Here is a 26,594-nt window from a genome sequence, read left to right as displayed (position 1 = left end):
GGACTGAAGACACCAAAATGAGTGTGGTCTTAATACTTTATATATCAGGGTAAACACATCACCAGCCACTTTGTTACATACGTATGTATCCCCGCTCACTCATGCTGTTATCCAATCATGGGTGCAGCACAGCACACGCAATCTTTCACATGCATGTTTGTTGGTGCCAGATGGGCTGTTTCGTGTATGTCTAAAACTGTTGATCTCCTGGGATTTTCACTTCTGGGATTTTCACAATGTCACCCAGATGAAGATGAGTTCCTATTTGATTCTGGTTCTTCTCAGGTTTTCGTCCACATATCTTTTCAGGGAGTTTTTCTTTTAACCTTCTCCTCTGGCTTGTTCATTACAGATATATTTATCCATTATTTATCCATTTATACATTTTATACAATATTCATTACTATAGAAAAATACTGAATAGAATTAAAAACAAGAAACATCCAGAGAGAAGCAGTTCTGCTGGTGGAAACACTTGGTGAACAAGAGAGGTTAGAGGAACATGGTCAGATTAGTTAGAGATTCAGTCTTTACAATGGCGATAAGCAGAAAAAACATCTCAGCTTACACAGCATGTCGAATACTGAGGCAAAGCAGGAATCTGACGCTACAATGGGGGGTATTCAGTCAAATGGAACAGTAAAATAATCAGAAATCTTTGTACCTTGAACAAATTGATGATAGTTCCAAGGTAATATTAAAATAAAAAAATAATAATAACAAACCTTGTAGACTCCAAAATTGAAGACAGTCCAAAATTCTGTGTCTTAATAAATTTAGCTTTTTGCACGGCTCAGCTAGTCTGGATTTTATTTTGTTTTGCAGTGTGTATATATTTTACTTTTCTGGTTAATGTTTTTGCAAGCTTTTTTTTTTTTTTTTTTGCTGAAAACCGCAAGTGTCATTTCATTGGCAAGCATTTCAGTTCATTCCCAGGCATACAGGTACTACATGAAACTTAATCTATAATTCCAATTCAAACTTTGTTAAAACCAGTAAGCAAAGCAAAATCCAATGGTCAAGATGGAAGGAAGAACCTTGCAATTCAATAATGTCTTGGCACTGAGAAAGCTATAGCTGTGGGAAGTTGTTATGTAATCATTATAAGTGCTTTCTATAATTCTATGCTCACTCAGTTCCGGAGGTCATCAACGGCAACACGCTGACTGCTACGGTGGTGGATCTGAATGCCTGGGTAGAGTATGAGTTCAGGGTGCTGGCCAGCAACAGTGTAGGAATGGGAGAACCAAGCCCTCCCTCTGCTAAAACCAGAACTGAAGATGCTAGTGAGTGTTTCTGAACACACATACATTTATACCATACACAAATATGTTAAATATATGTCATCAACGGTATTGAGCTTTTATTCTGAGATTTACCCAAAGCAATGCAACGGGAATATGAATATTATACGGCAATTATACTTTGTTCTAGACAAAACGACATGCTAAATTATGTGGGAAAGTGTTGCAGTAGCACCTGCCTTTCACCTAATTGTAATTTGGCTTGTTGGTGATTAAATTTCGAAAGATATGTCAGTTTTTAGGAGTGCACAGTATGTTCCCATGTTCTCCACCCAGATTCATATTATTACAATTCTATTACGATTTTTCTATAAAAAAAAAAAAAAAAAAAAAAAAAGTTGCCTAATTTTGCCTGTGCAGTTATGTCCAAAAATGGTGTTTTCCAGTAGCATCTATACCACTGCCTATAACACGTGCACCTAAGTCAATGAATAAACCTAAAAGGATAGAATAAAGGGATTTTGTAAAAATCCTCATTTATAATAATAGTAAAAAAAGAAAAAAGGGTAGATTTATACAATGATATAAACAGAAAACATTCAAATGAACATCTGTTAGTAGTAGAGTGACTTGCCAATGTATTGTTACATGAAATGTGCTCATCACATTAATTAACACACATCACTCCAATTGGTTTTAAATTAACAATATGGCTCTCACCCTTATTAATTCAGCTTATAAAGGAGCAGACAATCCAGCAGACTGTAGCATGTTTTCTTTTTTATTGGTCTTAAAGGTGCCCTTCCACACAAAACCGTTTTTACTTGGATTTTTTGATATGTGTTAGGTCCATATGTGTGTGTGTTGTGTCGTGAATTTGAAATCGAACTGCTACCTCCCCGGTCAGTTCTAGCCACTTAAAAGAAATAAGGGAAGAAATCAGGTCAGTTGGAAAAGCTGCTCAGTGTGACGTAGTAATGATTGAGCTGATTGCTATTCATGAGCTCTCCCACTTGAGACCGCGCCCCCAGAATTCGTGTAGCTCAGTGTTTCATATACAGCAAGGATGGCTGAACGTCAACGGGCTTGTGAAGAAGCCATTCTGCCGCAATTCAAGGTGATTGTAAACAAATTTCCTCTAGCTTAAGCTACTTATTGCGCTGGGTGAATGAATAGTCATACTCTCATATCCTAGCGGGTAGCCAATCGGAGCCAAGCAGCATAGCTCATTTAATATTCATGAGAACTGGCGCAAATCGAGCTGAGTCTTCCTGCAGGCTTTCTATACCACACTAGAATGGCTTGAAACAAGGTAACCAAGGCATTATTTCAACAAAAAAATGTTACAGAGTCCATGGTAAACTTCAGACATTACCACAAAAGTAATGAAATACATGTGGCAGGGCACCTTTAAATGGTTTATTGTATAAAGTTCTTCCACAAAGGATTTTACTTGCAAGCCTCACTGACTAGTAAACAATGTTATAGGGTTTGACATAAGGACAACTGAAGGAGCTTTAACTTTTTAAGGTTAAGGTAAACTTTTCTAAGAGGTTAGAAGAACAGTAGCAGAAAGCATGGAACTTGAGCAGAGGTGAAAAATACTGCGTGTACTGCTGATAGTAACTGAGCAGGCCATGAAAACATTTATACAGTTAATTTATATAGTAAACTGCACACACAACTTAAGACACAATGTCAAGGTCCTAAGGTTGTACTTTTTTGTGCATGCATTTAACATGTTTATTATTATTATTATTAGTAGTAGTAGTAGTAGTAGTAGTAGTAGTATTTTTACAGTTAGTGAACTAATGAAATAATGGACAAAGTTTAATAGATTGTTTTAGGCAAGAAAGTAGTTTATAATTTAATCCATATAAATCAGGATATTTATCAGGTCCTGAAATATACTACATTGTTTTCTGAGTGTATTTACAGAATATGAATTTCAGCATTAAAAAATATAGTTAACATCAAACTGTCAGACATCAGTGCTAGACTTAATCCTGCTCTTCACTCAGTCTGATATTAGACAACAGAAATAGTCTGAGTTTAGGATTCTGTATAACTGTCTGTAACTGTTAGACAAAAGTCTTAGTTGCACTTAAATCCATATGTACATCTAAGGTCTGAATACCAAAATGTTCAAAAGTTTCAGTATTAACACTTAACTATGTGAGTACAACTCTGAATATCCAGCTCTTAGTAAATACATTTATATCTAACAAAAAACCCTGCATCAGTGACTGTGACATACTAAACATCTAGAATTGACAACTCATTAACACACCCACATTTTATTCTCACTACCTCAAAAGAAAGCATTGGTCACAAACTCTCTTATGTACTGAAGCACACTCCTTATTCGCACACACATACAGTGAAAAAGTGTTTGTGTGTGTGAGAGAGAGAGAGAGAGAGAGTCGATGTGACAGTCAAGCCCAGCATCTCATTTCCTCAAGATTTGCAAACATATAATGAGTGTCACTACCAGTCAGCCTTAATACACTTACAGATAACAGACTCACTTAGCGTGTTCAATTTCCCACTCCCACATTCCCAGAAGTAAGTCTTTCTCCATGTAAAAGGAAAGATTCAATCTTGACAATTCAATCTTGTAGCAATCATTCTGAGTGTCAGAACTATCATTCCTGAGTGACGACTCTGATTGTGTCGCTGGCTTTAACCCTCACCTTTTGAACACTACTTACCACTGGATGTCTTTTTGACTGCAATTGTGACACTTAGAAATCTCAGCTGTTTCACCATTATCTCAATTTGACTAATATTGATTGAAATAAAACACAACCCCCCTTGCAGATGCTTGCAAATCCTGAGTGTAATTAGAGATAGAGGATGTGACAGGAACTAAACCGACTCTGTCTCACATTTACAAAGACCAATTACTATACTTTTTTTTTTTATTTTACTCTCAAGTTAAATGACCTGAACATAATATTTGTATTTTAAATGTGGTATGTTTCATATATAAAAATAATTTAAATACAAAAGTGTTTGGTAAATACAAAAACATTCCACTTTTCCATATTTGTATGTAAGCAAAACATAAAGCTTGATTTATTTATTTGGATATATATCTGTTTTGTATATCTATCTATCTATTTATTCATTTATTTTTTCTTTATTCCTTATCATTTTTATTATTATTATTTTTCCCTGCAGTTCCTGATACAGCTCCCACTGATGTAGGAGGAGGGGGAGGAACCAAGTCAGAATTAGTGATAACATGGGAGGTAAGTCGTTCATCAGATTTTACTGTCTCGCTCTCTCAAACGGCTAGTCTAGGGCTTCTTGCTTAATTGTGTGGAATTGAACGGAGCCGATTTATGAGCTCTGCTGCTCCCGAAACCCTCCTCTCTCTGGGCAGGTTTTTCAGCTTCATTTCCTCCACTCCAAATGGGATTCAACTAAAGGGCCAGAAGGTTCCTTTGAAGTTTTTCGTCTCCCATAAATGGTTGTCAATGCACTGAAATCCCGATACAGAGGGAAGGACCTTTGGGAAAGGAAAAGTCCTCTATTTCATTACCAAAGGGCATCAGGGAGTGCTGCAATAGTGCTTTGCCTAAGGGCAGCTTCTAACGGGACCTATAACACAGGTCTAATTGAATGCATAAAACTTTAATGGATAAAATATTTAAAACTCACTTAAAATCATGTTGATGTAGGAAACGGTTCATTCACTGAGTTCAGCAAGGTAAGACATATGCGGCACAGTGGACAGTAATTTCTTCTTTGCTGTAATTTTCATGTTACTTTCCAAAATCCTAAGACGTCCACACATTTTACTGACAATATCAAAACTTATTTTTCCAAGTCAGAGAAAATAATGACTGTTCTGTGTGCCGTTGCAATGAATTCAGCAATTGGTTCACCTATTCTCACAAAAGCAAGACGTATAGTGCAGATTTATGAGATTTAGAACTTCAGAACAAGGCAGGAATTTTGTATTCAGCTTTGCTTGATGTTGCATTTTTAAAAGGATTATGAAAATGAATAGGAAAAATATAAATAATAAAAAAATATAAAAATATATATAGCTGTACATGTTATCATACTGAAGTGTGGGGTAGCCGGCGTGTTGGTCTCGATGTGTTTTAATATCACTACAGTCTTATGTTCCACCCCCAGCCAGTCCCAGAGGAGCTACAAAATGGAGAAGGCTTTGGTTACATCATTGCCTTCCGACCCATGGGCATGGTAACCTGGACCAGGGCAGTGATATCTTCACCTATCGTGTCGCGCTATGTTTTCCACAATGACACCATACCACCTTTCTCACCCTTTGCCGTCAAAGTTGGCGCGTTTAATAACCGTGGGGAAGGACCCTTCAGCTCCATCGTCACAGTGTTCTCAGCAGAGGAAGGTTAGTAAAACCCTGCATATTCTACACAATGTATACACTAACATTCATTTACAAAGATTATCAGCCATACAGCTTCTTTTGTATATCTAGTTGAAGTATCTAGGTATGTCATAATCTTGAAGATCTTTTATACTTTTATAGCAAGTCACAGCTCCTTGAATTACTCCTTCTAGACACAGCTCTGGTGCCTTACACTCCCAAACACACCCACCCTCAGCTGTGTGCCTCACACACAGGCATGACCTTGAATAGTAATGATGAACTAAGTTGATTTAGACAGCTCTTCCCCACACATACACTTCTGCAGCAAGGGCGTCAACCTGATATTAGTTATTACGGCAATAGATTACGGCAAATCCTGCCCGACATTTACGGGCCTGTCTGTGAGCTACAGTGTTAATTGAATTTGCCCAGCAGATTGTCTTCCTCCCTGCCAGTCACAGATCCCATTAAAATGAAGTGGGGGTTCTCACAGGTGTGTCTAGGGGGTTTATTCTCAGGCGTTAATACAATTCTGCGTGAGAAGTTGCCGAATAGGAGAACAAAAACCTTTCTGGTCTTTCCGCTTCATTTGCAGTGCCGAGCATAGCACCTGAGAGAGTTGTGGCTAGAAGCCTCTCCGCCTCCGACATCGAAGTCAGCTGGGAAGCGGTACGGTCGAGTCCTGAGAGAGTGCTCGGCTATGAGGTACAATGCTTCTGATATGATATGAATCCTTAACAGTCAGTCTAGCTTGGCAGGTTCTAGATCTTTTTGCAAATATGAACAACAGTGGATTGGCTAGCTTGTGTGTGTGTGTGTGTGTGTGTGTGTGTGTGTGTTTGTGTGTGTGTGTGTGGGGGGGGGGGGGGGGTTCTGCAATTGACAGCTATCCTTTCTTATCCCTTGAATATGGAAGAGAGAAAGGAAAAACCAAACAAAACAATACAACCACAACATATCAGTAAATGTTTCATTTTAGTTTCAAATAATCACATATTATCCTTGCTAAATTTCAAATGGGATTAAAAGTTTTATAAAAATTTCACATTTTTTCTTTGTTATATTCCTAATATTGTATGACAGTAATAAACAATCATTGATGGTGCATTCAACATGTTCCAGTTTCATGATAAACAAATCTCGGCAGCCCTAGTACACAATAAGACAATGTTTTTTGTGTATACAGTAGAATTCAATTTTACCTAGTAGCTTTAATCCACCTCACAAGGTGATTCTTGATCTTGAACCACTGTGTTTTTAATGATTTTCCATTGCCAAATCATATCCAATTGTTTACATTCCCAGATCTGTATGAATAATCGCTTCATTCAAATGCATTTGGAGTAACCAGCATGTTATCTTGCCTTGTGGCAAGAGTTCTCAGGACTCTCACATTTATTACTATATAAAGCTAGTTTTTGTATGAGCTTCAGCTCAGATTTGCTATCAAAGACAAAATTTGATCTTTAGTTGAGATTGGTAGTCTCAGAACAGGTCATGTGATGGACTCACCGGGGGCCATTTTAGTGCCATTGCAAACATAGACAATTTTTCATCTTTACTAAATCTCAACTCGCCTTAAAGCCACCAGTAGGAGGACGGCTCAGGATCACAGAAACTCCAGGGACAGCCATTACAACAGTATACGCATTGGCAAAATATAAACAAAACATGCTAATGGACAGAAAAAAGTCTTTTTAATGTACCTCAGGTTTAGGCTGAGGAATGTCTTTGCTTGTGCGTCCCTATTTTCCAGATCGGCTGATCGATGATGAAAGCAGAATGTAATAATGCTCTGTAAAAACAGGTCTATCGTTAGAGGATATACATATAATCAGATAAAAAAGCAGTTATCTTCTACTCTGTTATGGAATTTTTTCCGAAGATTTTATTGCTGTCATCTCATACAGTGTTTACAAGTAATAATAGTCGAAAAGACCACGGTAATCACACAGCAATTTCAGGCTGATTAAGTGTGGATGAATAAACGAGTTGCATAGGGTCAGTTGCTTATCCATTTCTAAGTAGTATAACATTACATGAGGTTCAACCAAGTTTTTCAAAGTTTTTGATCTATACTATAGCCTGAACCCAACAGCCATAAATGCTGGAAGCACTACTCACTCATTCATTTATTCATTCATTTTCTACTGCTTATCCAAACTATCTCGGGTCACGGGGAGCCTGTGCCTATCTCAGCCGTCATTGGGCATCAAGGCAGGATACACCCTGCACGGAGTGCCAACCCATCGCCGGGCACACACACACTCTCATTCACTCACGCAATCACACACTACGGACAATTTTCCAGAGATGCCAATCAACCTACCATGCATGTCTTTGGACCGGGGGAGGAAACCGGAGTACCCGGAGGAAACCCCCGAGGCCCGGGGAGAACATGCAAACTCCACACACACAAGGCGGAGGCGGGAATCGAACCCCCAACCCTGGAGGTGTGAGGCGAACATGCTAACCACTAAGTCACCGTGCCCCCCACTGGAAGCACTATTTTATTTTTTTTTTTAATTATTAGATCGGCATCAGCAGTCAACAGGATATAACTCTAATGCCATAATAAATATATATTATAAATAATATAAGAAATGTATAACTATATAATATTTAACTTTTATTGTACACATACAGAGCCACACACATATAACAACCGAAAACAGCCACTGACCCACACACACATACACAGACACACTCATCAAATGACCTACTGCAATATTCAGTCACATGTGATTTGTTGCACAGCATGGAGACATGATGGTAATCCTTTGCAGACTAGACTAGGTGAATAGAGTCTTTGATGTCAGTGAAGGAAATTTGAGGTGCTGCTATTGTTACTGACAGGACTACATACCGTATATACATAATAACTAATTAAAGTACATAAAATACATGCGTACTATTTATATTAATACAAACTGGTTTGATGTTTTATATTTTTTGTCCTGGTTCTTTTTTTAAGGATCCAGTCTGAAAAGATGTCTAAAAACTTGCTAGTTATGTGGCTTTGATTTTTTTTTTATCTCTACAGTTGTGGGCATGGTGGCCTTTGGGGTTTGGATGTTTTATTCCTGCTTCTGCTCTGAGTGTGTGGAATTTGCATGTTCTCTCCGTGCTTCGGGGGTTTCCTCCGTGTACTCCGATATTCTTCCCCGGTTCCAAAGACATTGCATTGTAGGCTGACTGGCATCTCTAAATTGTCTACAGTGTGTGAATGTGTGTGCGAGTGTGTCCTGCATACCTTGCAATGAACTGTCACCCCATCCAGGGTGTTCTCTTGTGCCCCTTTAGGGTCCTGTAGGATAAGCGGTACAGAAAGTGTCTGGATGGATCTTATTGTACAATATATTAATAGAAACTCAAGATAACGGTATGAATAAGTCATCAGTTCCTCCCAGTGATAGTGTGAACAGTGATCAATGGAGTGAAGAGACAACGATGAAGCTTGTGTTTAAATACAGTGAGTTACTTTTATCTCAAGTGACAAGACAGACATTAACGTGGATATTGCTGATAATCAAAGCAAGAACTCCTTTCCTGTTAAATTCTTAAAAATGTGCCAGTATTGTTTTTCTTTCTATACATAGACTAGGTTTGTTTGTTATTTTGCAGCCTGTTTTTCCAGGATAATATTAAATCAGACATCAAGACAATGCCATCTGAGATCATTTAGAGGTTTTAACGACTCTTGAACAGAATAAGATATAAAAGTTTATACTTTTTATATAAAATAAGCAACGCTGTTTAATATAATGTGACTTCTAAAATGGAATAAATTTTTATTCTAAAAATAAAGGCAGCTTTTTATAATATATATATATATATACTGAAACTTAAATCAGACAGTAGCAGCTGCTTATAGACAATCAGTGTGTTGGTGTGTCTCAGTAGATAAACTGCAGTGTTAAATTTTGTATGTACCAGATTTTAAAATGTTATAACACCGATTAACCGTTACTGTCATGGAAAAAAGTCCGAGCACTCTAGCAAAATGCTTTGATATTGTAATCTTTTCTAATTTAGTAGAATAGTTTCATAGTATTTAATACATCCCCATTTTGCTTTAATGCCGGTGTGCATCCATCGTGTGAACACATGCTTCACGTAAAAGACAGATTAGGCAATAGAGGAAATCTGACCTTTTGTTCAAAACGGTTAACATGGACAGAATCCCAAATGTGATTTCTTTTCAAATAGGGAGCAAGAAATCTTGAATTTTAAATATTATCATACCAGGTTATGTTAATAATAAATTATTACGATAGCATTTTTGCCGGGGGCACGGTGGCTTAGTGGTTAGCACGTTCGCCTCACACCGATCGTCGGGGTTCGATTCCTGCCTCCGCCTTGTGTGTGTGGAGTTTGCATGTTCTCCCTCGGGGGTTTCCTTCGGGTACTCCGGTTTCCTCCCCCAGTCCAAAGACATGCATGGTAGGTTGATTGGCATCTCTGGAAAATTGTCCGTAGTGTGTGATTGCGTGAGTGAATGAGAGTGTGTGTGTGTGCCCTGCGATGGGTTGGCACTCCGTCCAGGTTGTATCCTGCCTTGATGCCCGATGACGCCTGAGATAGGCACAGGCTCCCTGTGACCCGAGGTGGTTCGGATAAGCGGTAGAAAATGAGTGAGTGAGAGAGCATGTTTGCCTCTCACCTTTGTGTGTGTGGAGTTTGCATGTTCTCCCTGTATTTCAGGGGTTTCCTCCAGGTTCTTTGGTTTTCTCCCTCAGTCCATAGACACATGCTGTAGGCTGATTAGCATCTAGAAATTGTCTGTGTGTGTGATTATGCGCTACAATAGATTGGCACCCTGTCCAGGCTTCCCATCACCTTTTGCCTTGAGTCCCCTGGCATAGACTCCAGACTCACTGTGACCCTGCATAAGATAAGCAGTACAGAAATATGGATGAATATATGTATCTAATTTTTATATTAAAATGATATGCATGGGTGTGTGAACGGTTTTCCCAGGCTGTTCCACCTATAGGAAATCGGCCAGTCAGTACATCCACATGTAATTTAACAGCTCTTCAGTGAGCAGTCTTTAGTAATCTATAGAAACAGTGATGTCTAATGGTGTGTGAATTTGTCTCCTGAAATCGTTCTTTGGAGCGATGATCCTTTCTTTATTCTGTCTTCTCTCCTTCTATCCTTTATTAGTTACAGTCCCAAACACCTAATGTACTGTTAAAGAACACTCAGCTTTCTAATCTATTGATCATAACTTCCTGGCAAGCGTGTAGGAAAAAAAAAATACATTATAATTAATTCCATTTTTTTGCGGTCACGTCACATATCTCTGTCATATAATGTTCCTCAGTGAATAAGAAAAGGTAAGCTCATTTAGGAAGGAAGTCCTTTGGGCAAATCTCATTATAGTGTAATTATTCATTGACTAAACTCTTCTGACATGTAAGATCTAAACACTGATAAAATGTATGACCTGGGATTAATAATTGATTCTTTCATTTCCTTCTAAAAATTATTATTCAGCTGTGCACAGCTAAGTGTTAAGCGAAATTTCATATCCTCTAGAAAATCAATGAAACACCCTTTCGCCGGGAATCCGCATTCCCTGCAGCTATTGATATACTGTAAAGTGTTCATCCGGCAGCCCGCTGTAGGAAAGATGTCAATGAGAATTCAATTGATTATTGATTCTGGCACGATGACTTAATATAATTAGAATGATGGCACATGAGCTTAGCAACCAGCTATCGAGCCATTTCAGTGAAACACAATAAGAAGAGATCCCTTAAAATCTTGGTCTAGTAACCGATTATAGATCTGAATAGAAAATTTGAGATCATTGATCTAGGCAAACAGTAAATCAAATGGAAGTCCTGGATCAATCACATAATGGACTGTGTCTTAATAAAAATAATTTATTTAGAGCTCAACATTCATTTTTTTTTTTTTTTTAATGTTATTATTTTTTTTTTTCCAGTTGCATTAACATATAGTTTCTCTAGCATTCACACACATTTCTCTAGCTTACTTCACACACATTCCATTCTGTAAGTAGTAATTCCATTCTGAATAAAACTCTTAATTGTTTTCAATCTTATCTCTGCTTTTATGCATGCTCTTTCTCCGTTGTGTGCAGGTGGTGTACTGGGAAGATGACACCAAACCAGAAACTGTAGGTAAAGTGAGACTCATCAACAACTCCACTGCGGTCAATGTTAGCGGTCTTCAGGGCAACACGCTGTACTATTTAGCTGTGTGCGCCTTCAATACTGCGGGAAGCGGCCCTCAGTCTCTGCCTGTTAATGCTACCACTAAGAAACCACGTGAGTATCCTACTTGGGTTACTTAGGCTGTGGTTCCAGACGCCTTACGAGAACTGCTGTCTCTGCAAGCCTGCCTTAATAGTGACAGTAAGAGCGTAGTGATGAAATAGCAGACACTAAAGAGATCACAATGCTAATGTGCTTCTGTGTTGCTCTTTTCCTCTCTCTTTTCCTTCTCCAGCTCCAGGGCAGCCACCGCAAAACGTGGAGTGGACTCTGATAGGCTCACAGCTCACCCTGCAGTGGGACCCAGTCATAGCTCTGGATACCGAGGCTGAGGTCACTGGATATGTGGTAGGTCTCAGGACAGTCGATAAATAAGACAAATAACAAAAATCAAAAAGCTCATTTAAACATAATTTACTTCAATCAAATGTGTACATCGGTTCCATGTCATTAAAATGAGGAATGTTAACACCACTAGTTTTCATACACCTTAGATGATTCCAGCATTTATTTTTAAATCCCGGAATAAAATCAGACACAGTGCTCACACCTGAGCTGAAAAAAAAACAACAACAACACCAGCGCTTTTCAACACACATACACACATAGCTATGCTATTCTGTTTTATTTGTGTAAATCTATTGCTACAGTTACAGTTCCCATCAGCGTGAGATCCTCATGAGATCGTCCACATTTAAAACTACATCATTCATTCTAGGAATTAGAAACTTGTTTAAGTTTAGTATAAGCAATGAAATCACATATTAAACATAGCTATTTTAAGGTCCAGCTATCATCCTGGCATCCTGCATTATCAATTAGAAGAGCGACAAAGCCTTAAACAATAAAGCTCCAGACCTGTGCAGTGATATTTATTGATTTTTCGGAGTGACTGTGTCATGAGCAGCTCATCTGAACCTATATAAATTTTTACTCAGTAGTCAGACTCAGTACCTCAAAGAGAAAACAAACACGCAATAATTCAGGCTGCAATATACTGTAGAGTCCCTGCAGACATGGCATTCTTACATAACATAAGGCACATTCAACACTGCGTTTGTGACATCTGCTAGCCCGAGGCTAATTTATTAAGTGACTCTGTTGAGAAGCAAATCATTCACAATGTCGACAGTCTTGTTTGTGATGTCTGTTAGCTAGACGTGGGTGGAATATTTCCCTCAAATTAAGATGACACTTGTTTGTGTGTAAGGAAACATGAAGATGGGAAAATTAAAGGGTGTCATCTTTTCAAATACAAGTTGGGAGCGTTACCTGAAAGTTTCTTTTGAAAGTATTTGCAAACATCTCTCGTCCTCATCTCTCATCCCCTGTGTGTGTGTGTATGTGTGTGTTTGTGTGTGCATTTGTACAAGTGTATGTGTGAGTATGTCTGAGTGTGCTAGTGTGTGGAATATCGGAGCTGCAGAATACTGCAGATAATTTTAAATAATGGTTGAGGCTGGTGATAGGTTTAGGTGTGGGCATGCCATTAATTAGCAGTATTAATAATTACATCAACAGTTCATAGTTATTTAATCATATAGTTACAGATATTTGGTATAATATTGTACACCCTGCATTTAACTTCAACAAATAAATAAAGTAATATAAAAATAAAATTGGGTGTGACATTTTTGTATTTAGATTTAGGCCACGTTTCCTGTCTGGCACGTACTGTAGGCGTCCTCGGTCTGAAAAGACCAATCGGAATTCATGTGACTGTTCTGTGAATTAACCTCGGAAATAAGATGCAGGCAGTGATGGCGGAAAGACAGTGCATTGTTCTCATGTTTCTCTCTCTCTAAAATAACTCCAAAGAAAATCTGGCATTATCGTTTTTTTGTCCTCCCTAGAAAATTCACATTCAGCTGCAAATTAACTGCAAATTAAGACAGTAATATTTGCTGCCAAGTGCTGCTACAGTAACACGCTCTATCAACAAGAGATTTGAATCCTGTCATAGATCAGAGTCCATGGAAGTGTAATTGTGACACCGCATGAATAGTTTCAAAATCCAGACGATGCCACAGCCATCTGTAGCTGTGCTGTTAGAAAGGGAGAAACGGCATACTCTCTCTCACCTATCAATCACACCAACACTAGCCTATCATAAGCCTCTGTGAGCTCATGCAAGAGGAAGTGAACAGAGAGTGCTTTCCTCTAAGTGTGTTATGCCACTCCATGATGCTGCATGAGCAGCAGTTTTAGCAGTTTCTTTTGGTTATTTTAGCTGTCACACGAACAAACTGGAGTGCTGGAATTGGCCATGCTTAACCCTTTTACCAGTACACTTGTGTTCCATTCTTCTGCCAGAATGGAAATGGACTTAGACATTTTTACTCAGTATAAACAGTTAAATTACTTTATTAATGGCTTTATATGTCTGATATAAAATTAGTCAGGACACTTTTGGCTTTCAGTGTAAGAGTCTTTTACCTCTGTTGGGATAAACTTAAACAGATATTAGTTTTGAAAATACTTTACATTTTTTGGAACTTTTCTATATATATTATAATATTGCCCATAATAGTGTAGATAAAATAGAAATATGCAGGTCTACTTTTATATGAGCAATTAAACATTAATTTTATATGAGCTATTAAACACCACTGTGGACTGTAACATGCAAAGACATACAATGCTGAACATGGACACAACAAAACAAGTGCAAATTCTATTTTTTGGGCTCTGGGAAAGAGTTAAATTAGGAAGGGAATGAAGCGTTTGTAAACCTTCATCAACTCTAGTGGCTTTTATGTGACTAAGGCAAACAAATTTAAGCAATGAGCTAGAATTAGCAATGGGTTGACATTTGAGCAGTAGATAGGAATTCAGCACTTAGACTGGGATTAGAAGATGAGAGGCACCATTGTTTGGCACCAGCAAAATCCACTGTTTTTCTCTGGAGAGAGTGTTGGCTTTACTTAAAAGCAATGTTACCTCTAGATACCTCACTACATCAATCAAATTCAACTTTAAGCCTGTTTACAGCTGACCTTTTAAAGCTCGATCAGTGCCATAAACTGTTGTGTGATGTGGGGCTAGAAGGTTTGCTCCAAGATGTCTATGATAAGTTGTCCTGCAATTTTTAGTTTCATTTATTTATTTTGTCTTGCTCCGAGATACTTTTTTTGCAGGGGAAAAAAGTATCTAATTTATTTTCCACACATTATTTAGTCAGATTAACAGACCAGAAGTTAGATACAGGGCTAGAAACATTACCTTAAAAAAATGCAAAGCTTTCACTAACTTGGCTTTTATTTCATTCACACTTTCTGGTCTGAAGATGGATCATTTAATACAGAGGAAAACAGTGTCTAAAGACATCCAGATTTAGACACATGCATTAATTCTCTCCACTTCAAATGAAAAACACTCTCACTCTCTCTCACTCATTTTCTGCCGCTTATCCGAACTACCTCGGGTCACGGGGAGCCTGTGCTTATCTCAGGTGTCATCGGGCATCAAGGCAGGATACACTCTGGACAGAGTGCCAACCCATCGCAGGACACACACACTCTCATTCACTCACACAATCACACACTACGGACAATTTTTCCAGAGATGTCAATCAACCTGGAAACCGGAGTACCCGGAGGAAACCCCCGAGGCAGGGGGAGAACATGCAAACTCCACACACACAAGGCGGAGGCGGGAATCGAACCCCCAACCCTGGAGGTGTGAAGCGAACATGCTAACCACTAAGCCACCATGCCCTGCAAATGAAAAACAGACATTTCATATTTTTTTTTATGAGTCCATGGTTCTGGTCCAAAGTGGTACCATGAAGTACCACTATGAAACCAAATATAACCAATTTACCCAGTTTTATTTATAGATGTAAATCATCATCCTTGGCCTTAAAATGCAACTGTTGTGTCAATTCAGTACTGTTAGTTGCTTAACTAGACTATTATAGGCAGTGAATTCTGTTCAGGAGGGAACAGTGGCTTAGTGCTTTTGATGTTTTCCTTGCATTTCCAGGGGTCAGGGTTCAGTTCTCACCTCCTCCAGTTTTCTCCTCCAGTCCAAAGACTTGTGCTGCTGCATTGGCATCTCTAAATTGTCTGTACTGAATGAATGGGTGTGTGAATCTATGTGTGTAATTGTGCCCAGTGTTGGGTCGGCACCCTATTCAATGTGTCCAGTGATGGGTCGGCACGTGACAGCCTCATGCATCTCTCGCCTTGTAACCTGAGTCCTGTTGGATAATCTCTAGTTTCCCTGTGGCCTTGATGAATGAATTAACCTAGAGGGATGAATTATTTATAGCTGGACCTGTAGATATTTGAAATATCTGTGATAGTACGGTATGGTTGATCGACGGTGTGTTTGTGTGTTTTTGAGAGGATTATTCACATTTTAAATGATCTTTCACTTTTCACCTTTCACACTTCAGCGTGCAGTTTCCAGAATGACACTATGCTTTCCAGTCTGCTTCCTTAATGTCACCTCATGCTGCATAATTTCATAATAATTCTTTCCTCTTTCCTCTCATTTGTGACATTTCAGTTCATTGAGTGCTGTTTCTATTTTTCCTCTGGCTTCAGATAATGTACAGGCGTCACCGCAATAACGACATGTACACAATCACCACCAACAAAACTACAGTGGAGCTGACACTCTCCCCCAATGATAACTATGTGGTTCAGATCAAGAGCTTGAGCGAGGGGGGGCTCGGAGAAGGAAGTGAGCCCATTCATATTCACCAACTTAGTAAGTTCTGTTTTCTTTTTCCTCTACCTGACTCCTTCTGTAGGCATCAGATGGTGATTCAGTCATCCAAGGAGCAAAGAAATCATAAGCCACTTTTCCTCTCCATCCATGGATAATACACTTCTTTCTCTCTTTTTTGTACCACAATGGAGCTTCCGACCTTTTTAGAAATTCACGTTCCGACCACCATCCATCTCTGTCAGCCCCTTATTGTTCATTGTTGACAGCCTAGCAAAGCAGCATGTGAAACAGCAGAGCGATTTTGTCTACCTTTGATCAAATTAAGAATGTTTTTTTCCCCTTAAGCTCCTCCTTCACTGAGTCTTTTTTATCACTAAGTACTTTGCTGTTGAAAGCTATTAATAATGTAGAACTAGAGAGAGCATTCTCTTCTCTGGTGTATCTTCTTTTTTATGATTTGGCACAAACACTGTCCTTTAATTGCTGTGATTTATTGTGTTTTATCAACTAAACACATTTTTTTTTCTAGGTATGGGAGCTCAAGGCTCTGGAACAGGAAGACTAGACAGCCTCATGCTTTCTCGTCTCCTCATAACTACACTAGTGGCCCTTAACGCCTCCTGAAGGTTTTTCTCTTTTGAGCAGGATATCCACCTGACACCAATCTCTTTCACTCTCTCTTTCTCTCACACACACACACACACACACACACACACACACACACACACACACACACTTCATGCTCTTAACCCGTCCCTTGTTATTGCCACCCATCTCTGTCTGGCTTAATAGGATTGGCCTATATATGTGTGTCACTGACACTGCAGGATATTGGAATGTCAAACAAATAATGAAAGGATTTGTCAAGATGGAAACATGTCAGAATAACACAGAAAAGTGATCACCACTGCTGGAAAAACGACATAATTGTTATGCATGATCAAACTGGAGCTGACTGATTTGAGTTAGATGGCACAAAAATACTTTCTATTTTCTCACTCTCTTTGTCTTTCTCTCTCTTTTTATGTTGACCTGCCACATTTGGATTCTTGAAAGCAATCAATGCCTTAAGGCTATTTACTTACTAAAATGAACAACAAAACAGATCAGAGAGTGTGGTTCAGCCTCATATTGTTTCAGACATATAGTTTTCAGGCATTTAGGGTCATATGTGATTAGATTCTGCTATGTCTAATTTGATTGTTCTCTCTTTAATACAAATGTAGTCTCAGTCTTTGTGTAAAACCTTTCAGCAGGCAGTCCTGAGTTCATCTGTAGCCAGAACTTGAGCTTGAGTAACGCTATCAAATGAGAAAACACAAATGACAGAAGTCACCTTAAACATAAGATGTGTTTTGAGTTCTCTTTCTACTTCTCTTACTGCTTGTATGAAGGAACCACGGTTCTTTGGAAAAAGCAACCGAGGTTAGAAAGCAGTCCTATTATCTTTTAAAGATCCTTCTTTTTTAGCCAACATCCTCCACATTCCCATTACTCCATTGTGGAATGTTATTAGCTCTCTAAGAGATCTGTCAGTTCCAGAGCAAGAGAAACTGCTCCTCTGGCCCTTTGATGGGATATAGCATTTTGTTCTTTTCCTCATGCTTGATAAATAATGGATGGCTCATGCATTAGGCATTCTGCAGAGTTAAGGCCAGAATATTCGTATACTCGTTAAGTGGCAATGCAGGCTTCACAAGCAATTTCCTCTTCAGCTTTCTATGTGCTACCAGTCCCGCTATATCCACTATCATCCAACCTGGGATTCAAAAAGTGGGTTAATGAAATTGGCAACCTATTGTTTCAGTTCTGTAGGAGAGCATCGGATAAACCCAGTGCCTTGATGAATGGCAACCTATTAAAATTCCTGCAAGAAGCGACGGGTTTTTGTTACTTGGTATATTTGGTAAATAAGCTTGCAGCAAATATGGGGCTTGGTGGGAATTGGATTTGATGTTAAACATTTTATAGCTCTGGAGGCATGCGAAGGATGTCACCGAGATAAAAGCCATACAAAGGTAGAGACGGAGCAGATTTGCCACATATTTTGAAGTCATCTGAGGGTGAAAATACATGTCCAAGCCCAAAGGATTATTCCAGTTCCATAATTATGGTACCTTGTGGGTAATGTGGTCATATAGAGATGAATGCTGTGCCATGATTGGAAATGATTAGTACAGAAACGTATGTGTATACTGTTGAGCCTTTTCCTTGGGTTTCTGTTACTAAAACAGTATTTCTGAATATTGAGTTGTTCATCAATAAAAGAAAAAAAAAATTCTTAGCAAGTGCAAATATATTGAATATGTCCAAATTTATTAAATAGTTCTTATTATGAGATTTATATAAATCAAATTATAGATTGATTAGCATGTTTACCATGCTGTTTTAATTTCAAGCATTACATTTAACTTATTCTATTAGCAGATCTTTTTTTTTTTTTCTTTTTTAGGAAAAAATATGTATCTGCCAATAGAACAAGATCATGTCAAGCTTTAGTAAAATGAGACCAAAAATATTTTAGGCACATTTGACTACATGCAAGATATTTTCACTTGTTAAGATTTCAGTCCCAGTCCAGGGTGTATTCCAGTCTCACACCTAGTGTTCCTGGGATAGACCAGGATAAAGGAGTTCCTGTAAACAAACAAACAAATGAGCTAGCAACAAAGAAAACAAACAGATAGGTTCATGTCATGAGCCAAGTTAGTAAGTGGGAGGAATTTGTGGGGGATCCTGTGTGTTTATCCCTTTTAAACTCAAAGTTATTTCTGAATAAAACACAGTATTATTATATATAGTGTTACAAGTAACTGAATAAAAGTGAATAATATCCTGGGTATCCATAGTCCCATAGCCAATATTAAATTTACTTTATTTCTATCTATCTGTTCCTATTCTGATAAGAGAATTTCATCATGGCCATCATCATATTCAGGACAAGCTTCAGCTTTATCATACATCCTAACTTTATTATATCATAGCTCACTATCTGTGTAACATTTGGTCTTTAAAATATCTCACTAGTTTCTCCGTTTAGAGAAATAGAGTGAAGAGGTAGTGACAATCACTGATGTCCATGATAAAAATAGACCATCATGCTGAATAATCAGTAAGTGTCTAGACGGCAGCTGATGAGCTGGAAAACGCTCCCATCAGTCGTATTCATTTGGTTTGAGAGGCATATCATGTCGGCTCTTTATCTAGTGACCTTTTGATTAGAAAGGTGTGGGATCAGCTGACCAGCTGTAAGAACTGTGCCTTGGCCAGACGGTTTTGTGCCTGCTTCATCACACTCGCATATGCTCTTTCTTAAAGTCCTGAGTAAGCACAACCAAGTGAACCAAGGTGACAAGGAACCTAGTCTCTACTCAGCAAGAGCAGGCGTGGCACGTGGCCGTAGTGGTCCATTCGAAAAACAAATCTAATCTGGAGGGCCTATCTGCTCTCTTTCATGAAGGTCCAGGCCTCTGTGATTAGGCTACACAAGGCCACTCAATGAGATATTGATTTTTCTGCTTTGCTACTGAGGCTGTCACAATGCAGACTATTTGATTGACTGATGCCAGCTTTCCTCCCTCCTCACTCACACTGAGGTTTTGCAGTGTCCTTGCATATCCTCCTGCTATACTGAGGCTTAGATAGCGTAACCTGGAAACTAATACAAAAGGAGGCACTTGAAACTAGTTTTGTTTCTTGATTTCATTTCAAATTTTATTTATTTATTTATTTATTTATTTATTTATTTATTTATTTATTTATCTTTCATATCTTTATTTCTAATAGGATATCATTTTAATATAATTTTATGAATTATACACTTGTATCCTTGGTTTTAACTAATATGTGCTGATGAACTGAAGACATTTTCTTTTTTTCTTGGTGTATTTACTATCTAGAATTTTGTGTAAATTAACATACTTTTAATACTGTATCTGCGTCTAGACATATCAATTCACAAAGAATCGTTGCTGTGATTTTATTTATTTTTTTTTAGACTCATTTTAGGATTGTGCAGTCTGTTTATAAAATAGTGTACATTTATATGGAATAATTTTATGGCCCTGAGTAAATCTATAAATTTGTCAGTTCTATTTAAAAAGTAGAAACTTTTTTTCAGTATCAGTATTCTTTAAACCATTACTTCAGTAATTTATGAATAATCTTGACCAGTATAATTTTTCTCCACACAATGTAAATAGTAACAGTATATTTTTAAATTTGGTCAGTAAAGATAATCTAGTAATGATTTTTTTTTTTTTTTTTTTTTTTTTTTTTTATACAATGTTTGGCCATGAATTTAATACTGATGTATTGATTCATAATCTCCGTGAGATAACTCGCCTATAATATTAATATTTTCACATTGAAAAGTAACTGTTTTTGCCTTGTATACCTAAACTGTGCATGTGGGAAAATTGTTTGGTGCATATGTATTGAATTTTATAAACCTGTAACTTAATAAAAATACTCAAAGACAAATGTCTGTGAGTCATGTCTTATTAGGCGTTAGGAAGAAAAATGAATGTGCAAAGTTCTGTAGCGTGATTCATAGTCAGAGTGAGTGAAAAGTACTGCTAGGCCACAATCTGACCCTTTCAATAAAGCCAGCTCTGTGTATCAAGAGAAAGCATACAGTACAGAAATAGCTAATTGCTTAATAGTTCTATCCTAATGTGAGCCTTTGCAGTCCAATAAAGCTTTGAGAAGCTAAACACAAAGGCTTTGCACATGAATGAACCCGCTGACTTTTTTTTTTCTATGTGATCTAAGAAGATTACAGATGCCATGACTGCTTGTAGAACAAAGTATTTATTTTTCCAACAAAGTCAAAGAGTATTAAGCCACTTTTTATACTTCTTATCAAGTGATATTAGGGTGATAATAGGCATGGTGATCATTTAATTACCAGAGTACACTTAGACTGGGGAAAAACTAATAATAAGCTAACTTTTTTTTAGGTTTTCTCCTAGTCAGTTATTTATTTCAATATGCCCCTGTGTAATGTTTTGTTTGTTTGTTTTAACTCTCATTTGGAAATGGAGTTCTGAAATAATGCCATTAAAGTCTAATTTCGATTATTTATTTTACTAGACATTTGAATCAAAAAGAAGATACTGCAAGTATACAAAAAACATCTGTAACTCGTATATTTTATCCCAGTATTTGAGTGCTAATGATGATTTTCATCCCGGTATAGCCGATCAAGGTTTTAAAGTTAAAGTCAAATTACACTGGAAAAAAGCTTTAAATGCGTACCTTGGTTCTATGTGGTTGAACTTAGTAACATTAACACAATTAGTTGATTTGATCATGTATTTTTTTAAAGCACCTGAAGAAAATAAAAAAATAAAAAACTCCAGCCCACACATAAGCTTAGACTTGAACTCTCTGTATTGGCTGTTTAAAACAAGCACTTTGTAACTGCTCTATTATTCCATATGTGTAGCCACTGTTATTATAGTTATTATTATTATTATTATTATTATTATTATTATTATTATTATTATTATATTATTATTATAGTTATTATAGTTATTTATCTACTTGTTGGAAATGTTTTTAAATTGCGTTTTTTTGGTTTAAGCAACGAAATAAGCTTTTGTGCAGAAATGTAATATTTTTACGTAAACTATTTTTTCTTAAATATAACTGACCACATATTCCTGGCCACATTTATATTTTGAAGTTTACAGTACACTTAGTTTACGAAGAAATTAGGACAATGTTTAGAATATACTTTGCCAAGTATTTGTAGCTTCATTCAGTCAAGACAAAGCCACAGTTTTGATTGAGCCCCCGCTTCCTTCTTACAATATCACACTTGATTGTGTGAAAAGTCGGGTCAGATATGTGTTATATAAGCAGTTTGTGAACAAATCTAAAAAATTATTTAATGTCACACTTCAAGCATGTAGGTCTTTGTGGCAAACAGCTTGTTTAAAAGCCCAAAATCAGACACAAACCAATTCAGATCGCTGAAGCAGTACAAACTATTAAGTAGGCAATACATCCTCAAAGTTACATCATTTTAACCCTATTATTCCTGGTGTATATTATAAATGTAAACAAGAAAACAGAACTTATTTCAATTATATATACGGTTGTACAAGAATCAACAATTCTAGGTAAAGATACAATGTCACATCATTAGTAATGTGACTTAAACCCAAGCTGTCTATATTTAAAATGAGCAAATGTGAAGGGTTGTATTTGTTGGAAACAAAACATTATTGCCTGGGATTTCAAAAGAGCAAAGTCTTGGGGTTTCTCAATGGATAAATGGGATGACATCATGTCTTGAAAGAAATGATGACTTTTTTGGAGAGTGAAAGACACTGTGCAGGTAACAAAAAAGATGCTGGCAGTATTTTAAGAAGTGGCAAATCAGTGGCTATGACATTGGCATTTTTAATTGTAATTAACACATTTTTATTAGTTTGAAATGAAAAATCAAAATTACTGTACAATATATATGGTCTTCATAATGTTTGACATAAAATACACATAATACAGAAAAAATACACTCAAAAGTCACAAATTCTGAGGTATAGAATTCTCCTATTTTACTCCCAAAAAGATTTTTTTTTTTTTTTCGTTTCACTACTGAGGTGTGCCAGAAGGGTGACGTGAAATAAGAAAAAAAAAAAATCTTTTTGGGAGTAAAATAGCTTGCTGTGTAATGGAGCTATGTATGGGCAGACCAATCTGAATCCCCATGCTGACCGCTATACAATGCTAAAAGCAACAATTCAACAATTGGTACATGAGCATCAGAACTGGAGTACGGAGCAATGGAAGAAAGCCTGGACCCATATTCATGTAAAATCTTAGCGTAAAGAGTTGCTCCTAAAAATGAGATTCTAAAAAAATTTGGTTGTTTCCTCTCAAAATTAAAGAGAAGATCCTAGTAAAGATAAAATTTATTCATAAAGCATAAAATGGCTCTTAAGTCTTAGGAGTAGTGAGGATGACTTTTAAGAGGCTTAAGAGTTTCTTTAGCAGAGAAGAAAACGGCCAAAATGTGAAGAGAGAAGAAATGTATTGTATATAATATTTAATAATGATAGCGAGTTAATAATCATGTATAGGGATTATGTTTGTGACCAGTCATATTAGAGATAACATTTCAGACGCAGCACAGAAATTACATATATATAGAGATACACTAACATCTCCGAAACAGAGCTGAGAGAAAGATTCTTAGACTCTTTATAAATACGGGCCCTGGTCTGATTAATCATATGGATAACCAGGTGTGTGTTTGTCCCTTGCCTGTGGAAGAGATAGCACCAGAATGCACTGTGGGAAGAATGCAAGCTGGTAGAGGTTGTGTGATGCTCTGGGTAATATTCTAGTGGGAAACCTTTATTTTAGATGTTTCTTTGACACGTATCACCTGCCTTAACATTTAACTCCTTCATGGCAAAAGTATTCCAGTAATAAGTAATGTGCCTTAAACTTATTAATTCTGTGAGCATCTGTGAAAGTGGTATATTGGTGATTTTTTTTTGTTGTTAAAAATGAATATATTTCACATTCATCTAAAAATATTATAATGGATGAAACAACTGACTGCTGGAAGGGTTCTGTATCTGAAATATTGTATACCAATGTTTTAGTGCTAGTGTCACAAATGTCTTTCAAATTCAAATACCTTTTACCACTGCTTTTTCTCTGTTTTGAAAAATTGTCTGTTCCTTCAGCATTATTTTTTCCCATTTTACACCTGAAACATTTCTTTTTTAGCAATTCAGGTATGCCAGAAGGGTGACGTGAAAGAAAAAAAAATTTAAATCAGGATCTAGTTGCCTAAAAAATAATCATGTCGAGCAGCCTCAGCCACATTCATGAAAATCAGTTACATGGGCAGTTTTCCTTAACATTTGCAGGACTGGGTAAAAAAAATAATTATTACATTTACATTTACATTTACAGCATTTGGCAGATGCCCTTATACATAAGTGCTTAAATCTCTAACATTGAATACATTAATGCTGGCTCACTAAGTTACATACTTAAGATACCATGAGTTTTAAACATTTGTTCAAAGTTACAATGAAAAAGTGTCAGTTTTGTTTTTTTTTTTAATGCAAAGATAAGGAAAGAAGTGCTAGTTGAAGTGTTTCCTGAATAAGTAGGTCTTCAACCGCCGCTTGAAAATAGCCAGTGACTCAGCTGTCCGGACCTCTAGGGGAAGTTCATTCCACCACCTTGGTGCCAGTACCGAGAAGAGTCTTGTAGTATACTTGCCTCTTACCCTGAGAGATGGTGGAACCAGTCGAGCAGTGCTGGTAGATCGGAGGGTGCGGGGTGCAGTGCGAGGAGTGATGAGGGCTTTGAGGTAAGACGGAGCTGGTCCATTTTTGGCTTTGTAGGCCAGCATCAGTGTTTTGAATCTGATGCGTGCAGCTACCGGAAGCCAGTGGAGAGATCGCAGCAGCGGGGTGGTGTGCGAGAACTTTGGCAGGTTGAAAGCAAGCCGGGCAGCTGCATTTTGGATCATTTGCAGAGGATGAATTGCGTTCAGAGGTAGACCTGCCAGCAGTGCATTGCAGTAATCCAGTATAGAAATGACAAGAGACTGAACAAGTACCTGAGCATCCTGTGTGGACAGAAATGGCAGAATCCTTCTAATGTTGTAGAGAAGAAACTGACAGGAGCGAGTCACATTAGCAACATGAGAGGAAAAGGACAGTTGTCCATGGTTACACCAAGGTTGCGAGCTGTGGCTGAAGGGGAGAACAGATCGTTGTGCAAGGATAATAATTATTATTATTAATAATAATAATAATAATAATAATAATAATAATAATAATAATAATAATACAGTGTTGTTATGATTTTTTTCTTTGTAAAAAACAATTGATTCATAAAAACATGAAAGTACAGGAAATGGGTTAATAGAAGCTACACCACACAGGCTTTGAAGAAATGTACCTTTTTTTTAGCTGTGTCCTTAAAAGCAGTGTTATTCCTGGCTAAAATGAATAAAACACTGAAATACTCAGCTGTACGTGTTTTACTGTACATGTGTGTGCATTTGTATGTGTGCATATGATCATTGATCATGTGTGTTGGAAGAAAAAATATTTTTGTTATTATTCACAGTGTGTGTGTGTGTGTGTGTGTGTGTGTGCTTGTGTGTGTTTGAATGTTTTTTTTTTTTATTTATATTTTTATTTTTATGAACTGAGAGAGTCTGCACAACAAGGCAAGGCAAGATATTTTTGACCACACCTTTGTGCTAAAAGGATCTTGGAAGGTCATAACATAACCACAACTGTGGAATAAAGTGGCTTTAAAACCTCCAACAGAGTACCAACATATTCAAAAGGTCACATCCTCCTGTTGAGGAGCTAAACCCACGTCATCTCACAATATTTCATTTTCTACAACAAAAATAGCATCTGCACGTGAAAAGCTCTGATGTATGGTTATTAAATGATTTGGAATCGGTACTTCAGGACACAAATAAATGTAGCCAAAGCTTAACAACACACAGAATATACAATACTCCTCATAGTATTTCAGTTGTACAGCTAATGAAAATGATTCATGTCAATTCCTGCTTTAGAAATATTTATTTATTTTTGTTAGCGCTATAGGATGTTAACAGAACCAAGCAAGCAGGTACAAACAAAACTAATAACCCCAGTAGTGGCAGAATTCATCCAACTTTCTAAAAGAATTGTGTGGAATTGTAGTATTTTTAGAGGTAGCACTAGATTTTTTCAAGCTTTTGGCTTCTTATTGTATTACTGATTGTTTTTCTAGTAGTAGAGTACTGTATTAATCCCCAAGGAGAAATCTGGCATTACAACAGCCACAACACTAGAGCAACAGGGAAGGCAAAGACCTACTGTAACAGTCCATTTTGTCCATTTATACCTGTAAAAAGGAATGGCGTGACCCACTGAAAAAGTGTCAGCTGTCAGCAAGTGAATATTTCCAGATGCATGCAAATTAATGCAAATTAATGCTTTTTTATTATTATTTTTTTATGTTTTTTAGTTTTCCTTTTTTTTAAGTTATAGGTTTTATATCAGTGTGTGTGAG

At 37.2% G+C, this 26,594-nt stretch overlaps 1 protein-coding gene across 2 annotated transcripts in view; it reads left to right on the top strand.

Moving 5' to 3' along the window:
• Positions 1-20,869, top strand: part of cntn3b (contactin 3b) — a 96,199-nt gene extending 75,330 nt beyond the window's left edge. The window contains exons 16-23 of one of the 2 annotated variants that reach the window (XM_060868378.1): positions 1,137-1,286; positions 4,428-4,498; positions 5,394-5,628; positions 6,206-6,315; positions 11,726-11,912; positions 12,094-12,206; positions 16,409-16,574; positions 17,065-20,869. In XM_060868378.1, the coding sequence (XP_060724361.1) occupies positions 1,137-1,286; positions 4,428-4,498; positions 5,394-5,628; positions 6,206-6,315; positions 11,726-11,912; positions 12,094-12,206; positions 16,409-16,574; positions 17,065-17,159 (1,127 nt within the window). In that variant the 3' untranslated portion in view covers positions 17,160-20,869. Of the gene's footprint in view, positions 1-1,136; positions 1,287-4,427; positions 4,499-5,393; positions 5,629-6,205; positions 6,316-11,725; positions 11,913-12,093; positions 12,207-16,408; positions 16,810-17,064 lie in introns of those variants that run through there. The other variant, XM_060868377.1, reaches the window with a different exon arrangement.
• The last annotated feature ends 5,725 nt before the right edge of the window (positions 20,870-26,594 follow it).

The sequence above is a fragment of the Tachysurus vachellii genome, chromosome 4 (genome assembly GCF_030014155.1).
Source record: "Tachysurus vachellii isolate PV-2020 chromosome 4, HZAU_Pvac_v1, whole genome shotgun sequence".
Lineage (NCBI taxonomy): Eukaryota > Metazoa > Chordata > Actinopteri > Siluriformes > Bagridae > Tachysurus > Tachysurus vachellii.
The sequence above is the reverse complement of the archived record's forward strand: the minus strand, read 5'-3'. Positions and strand labels throughout refer to the sequence as shown.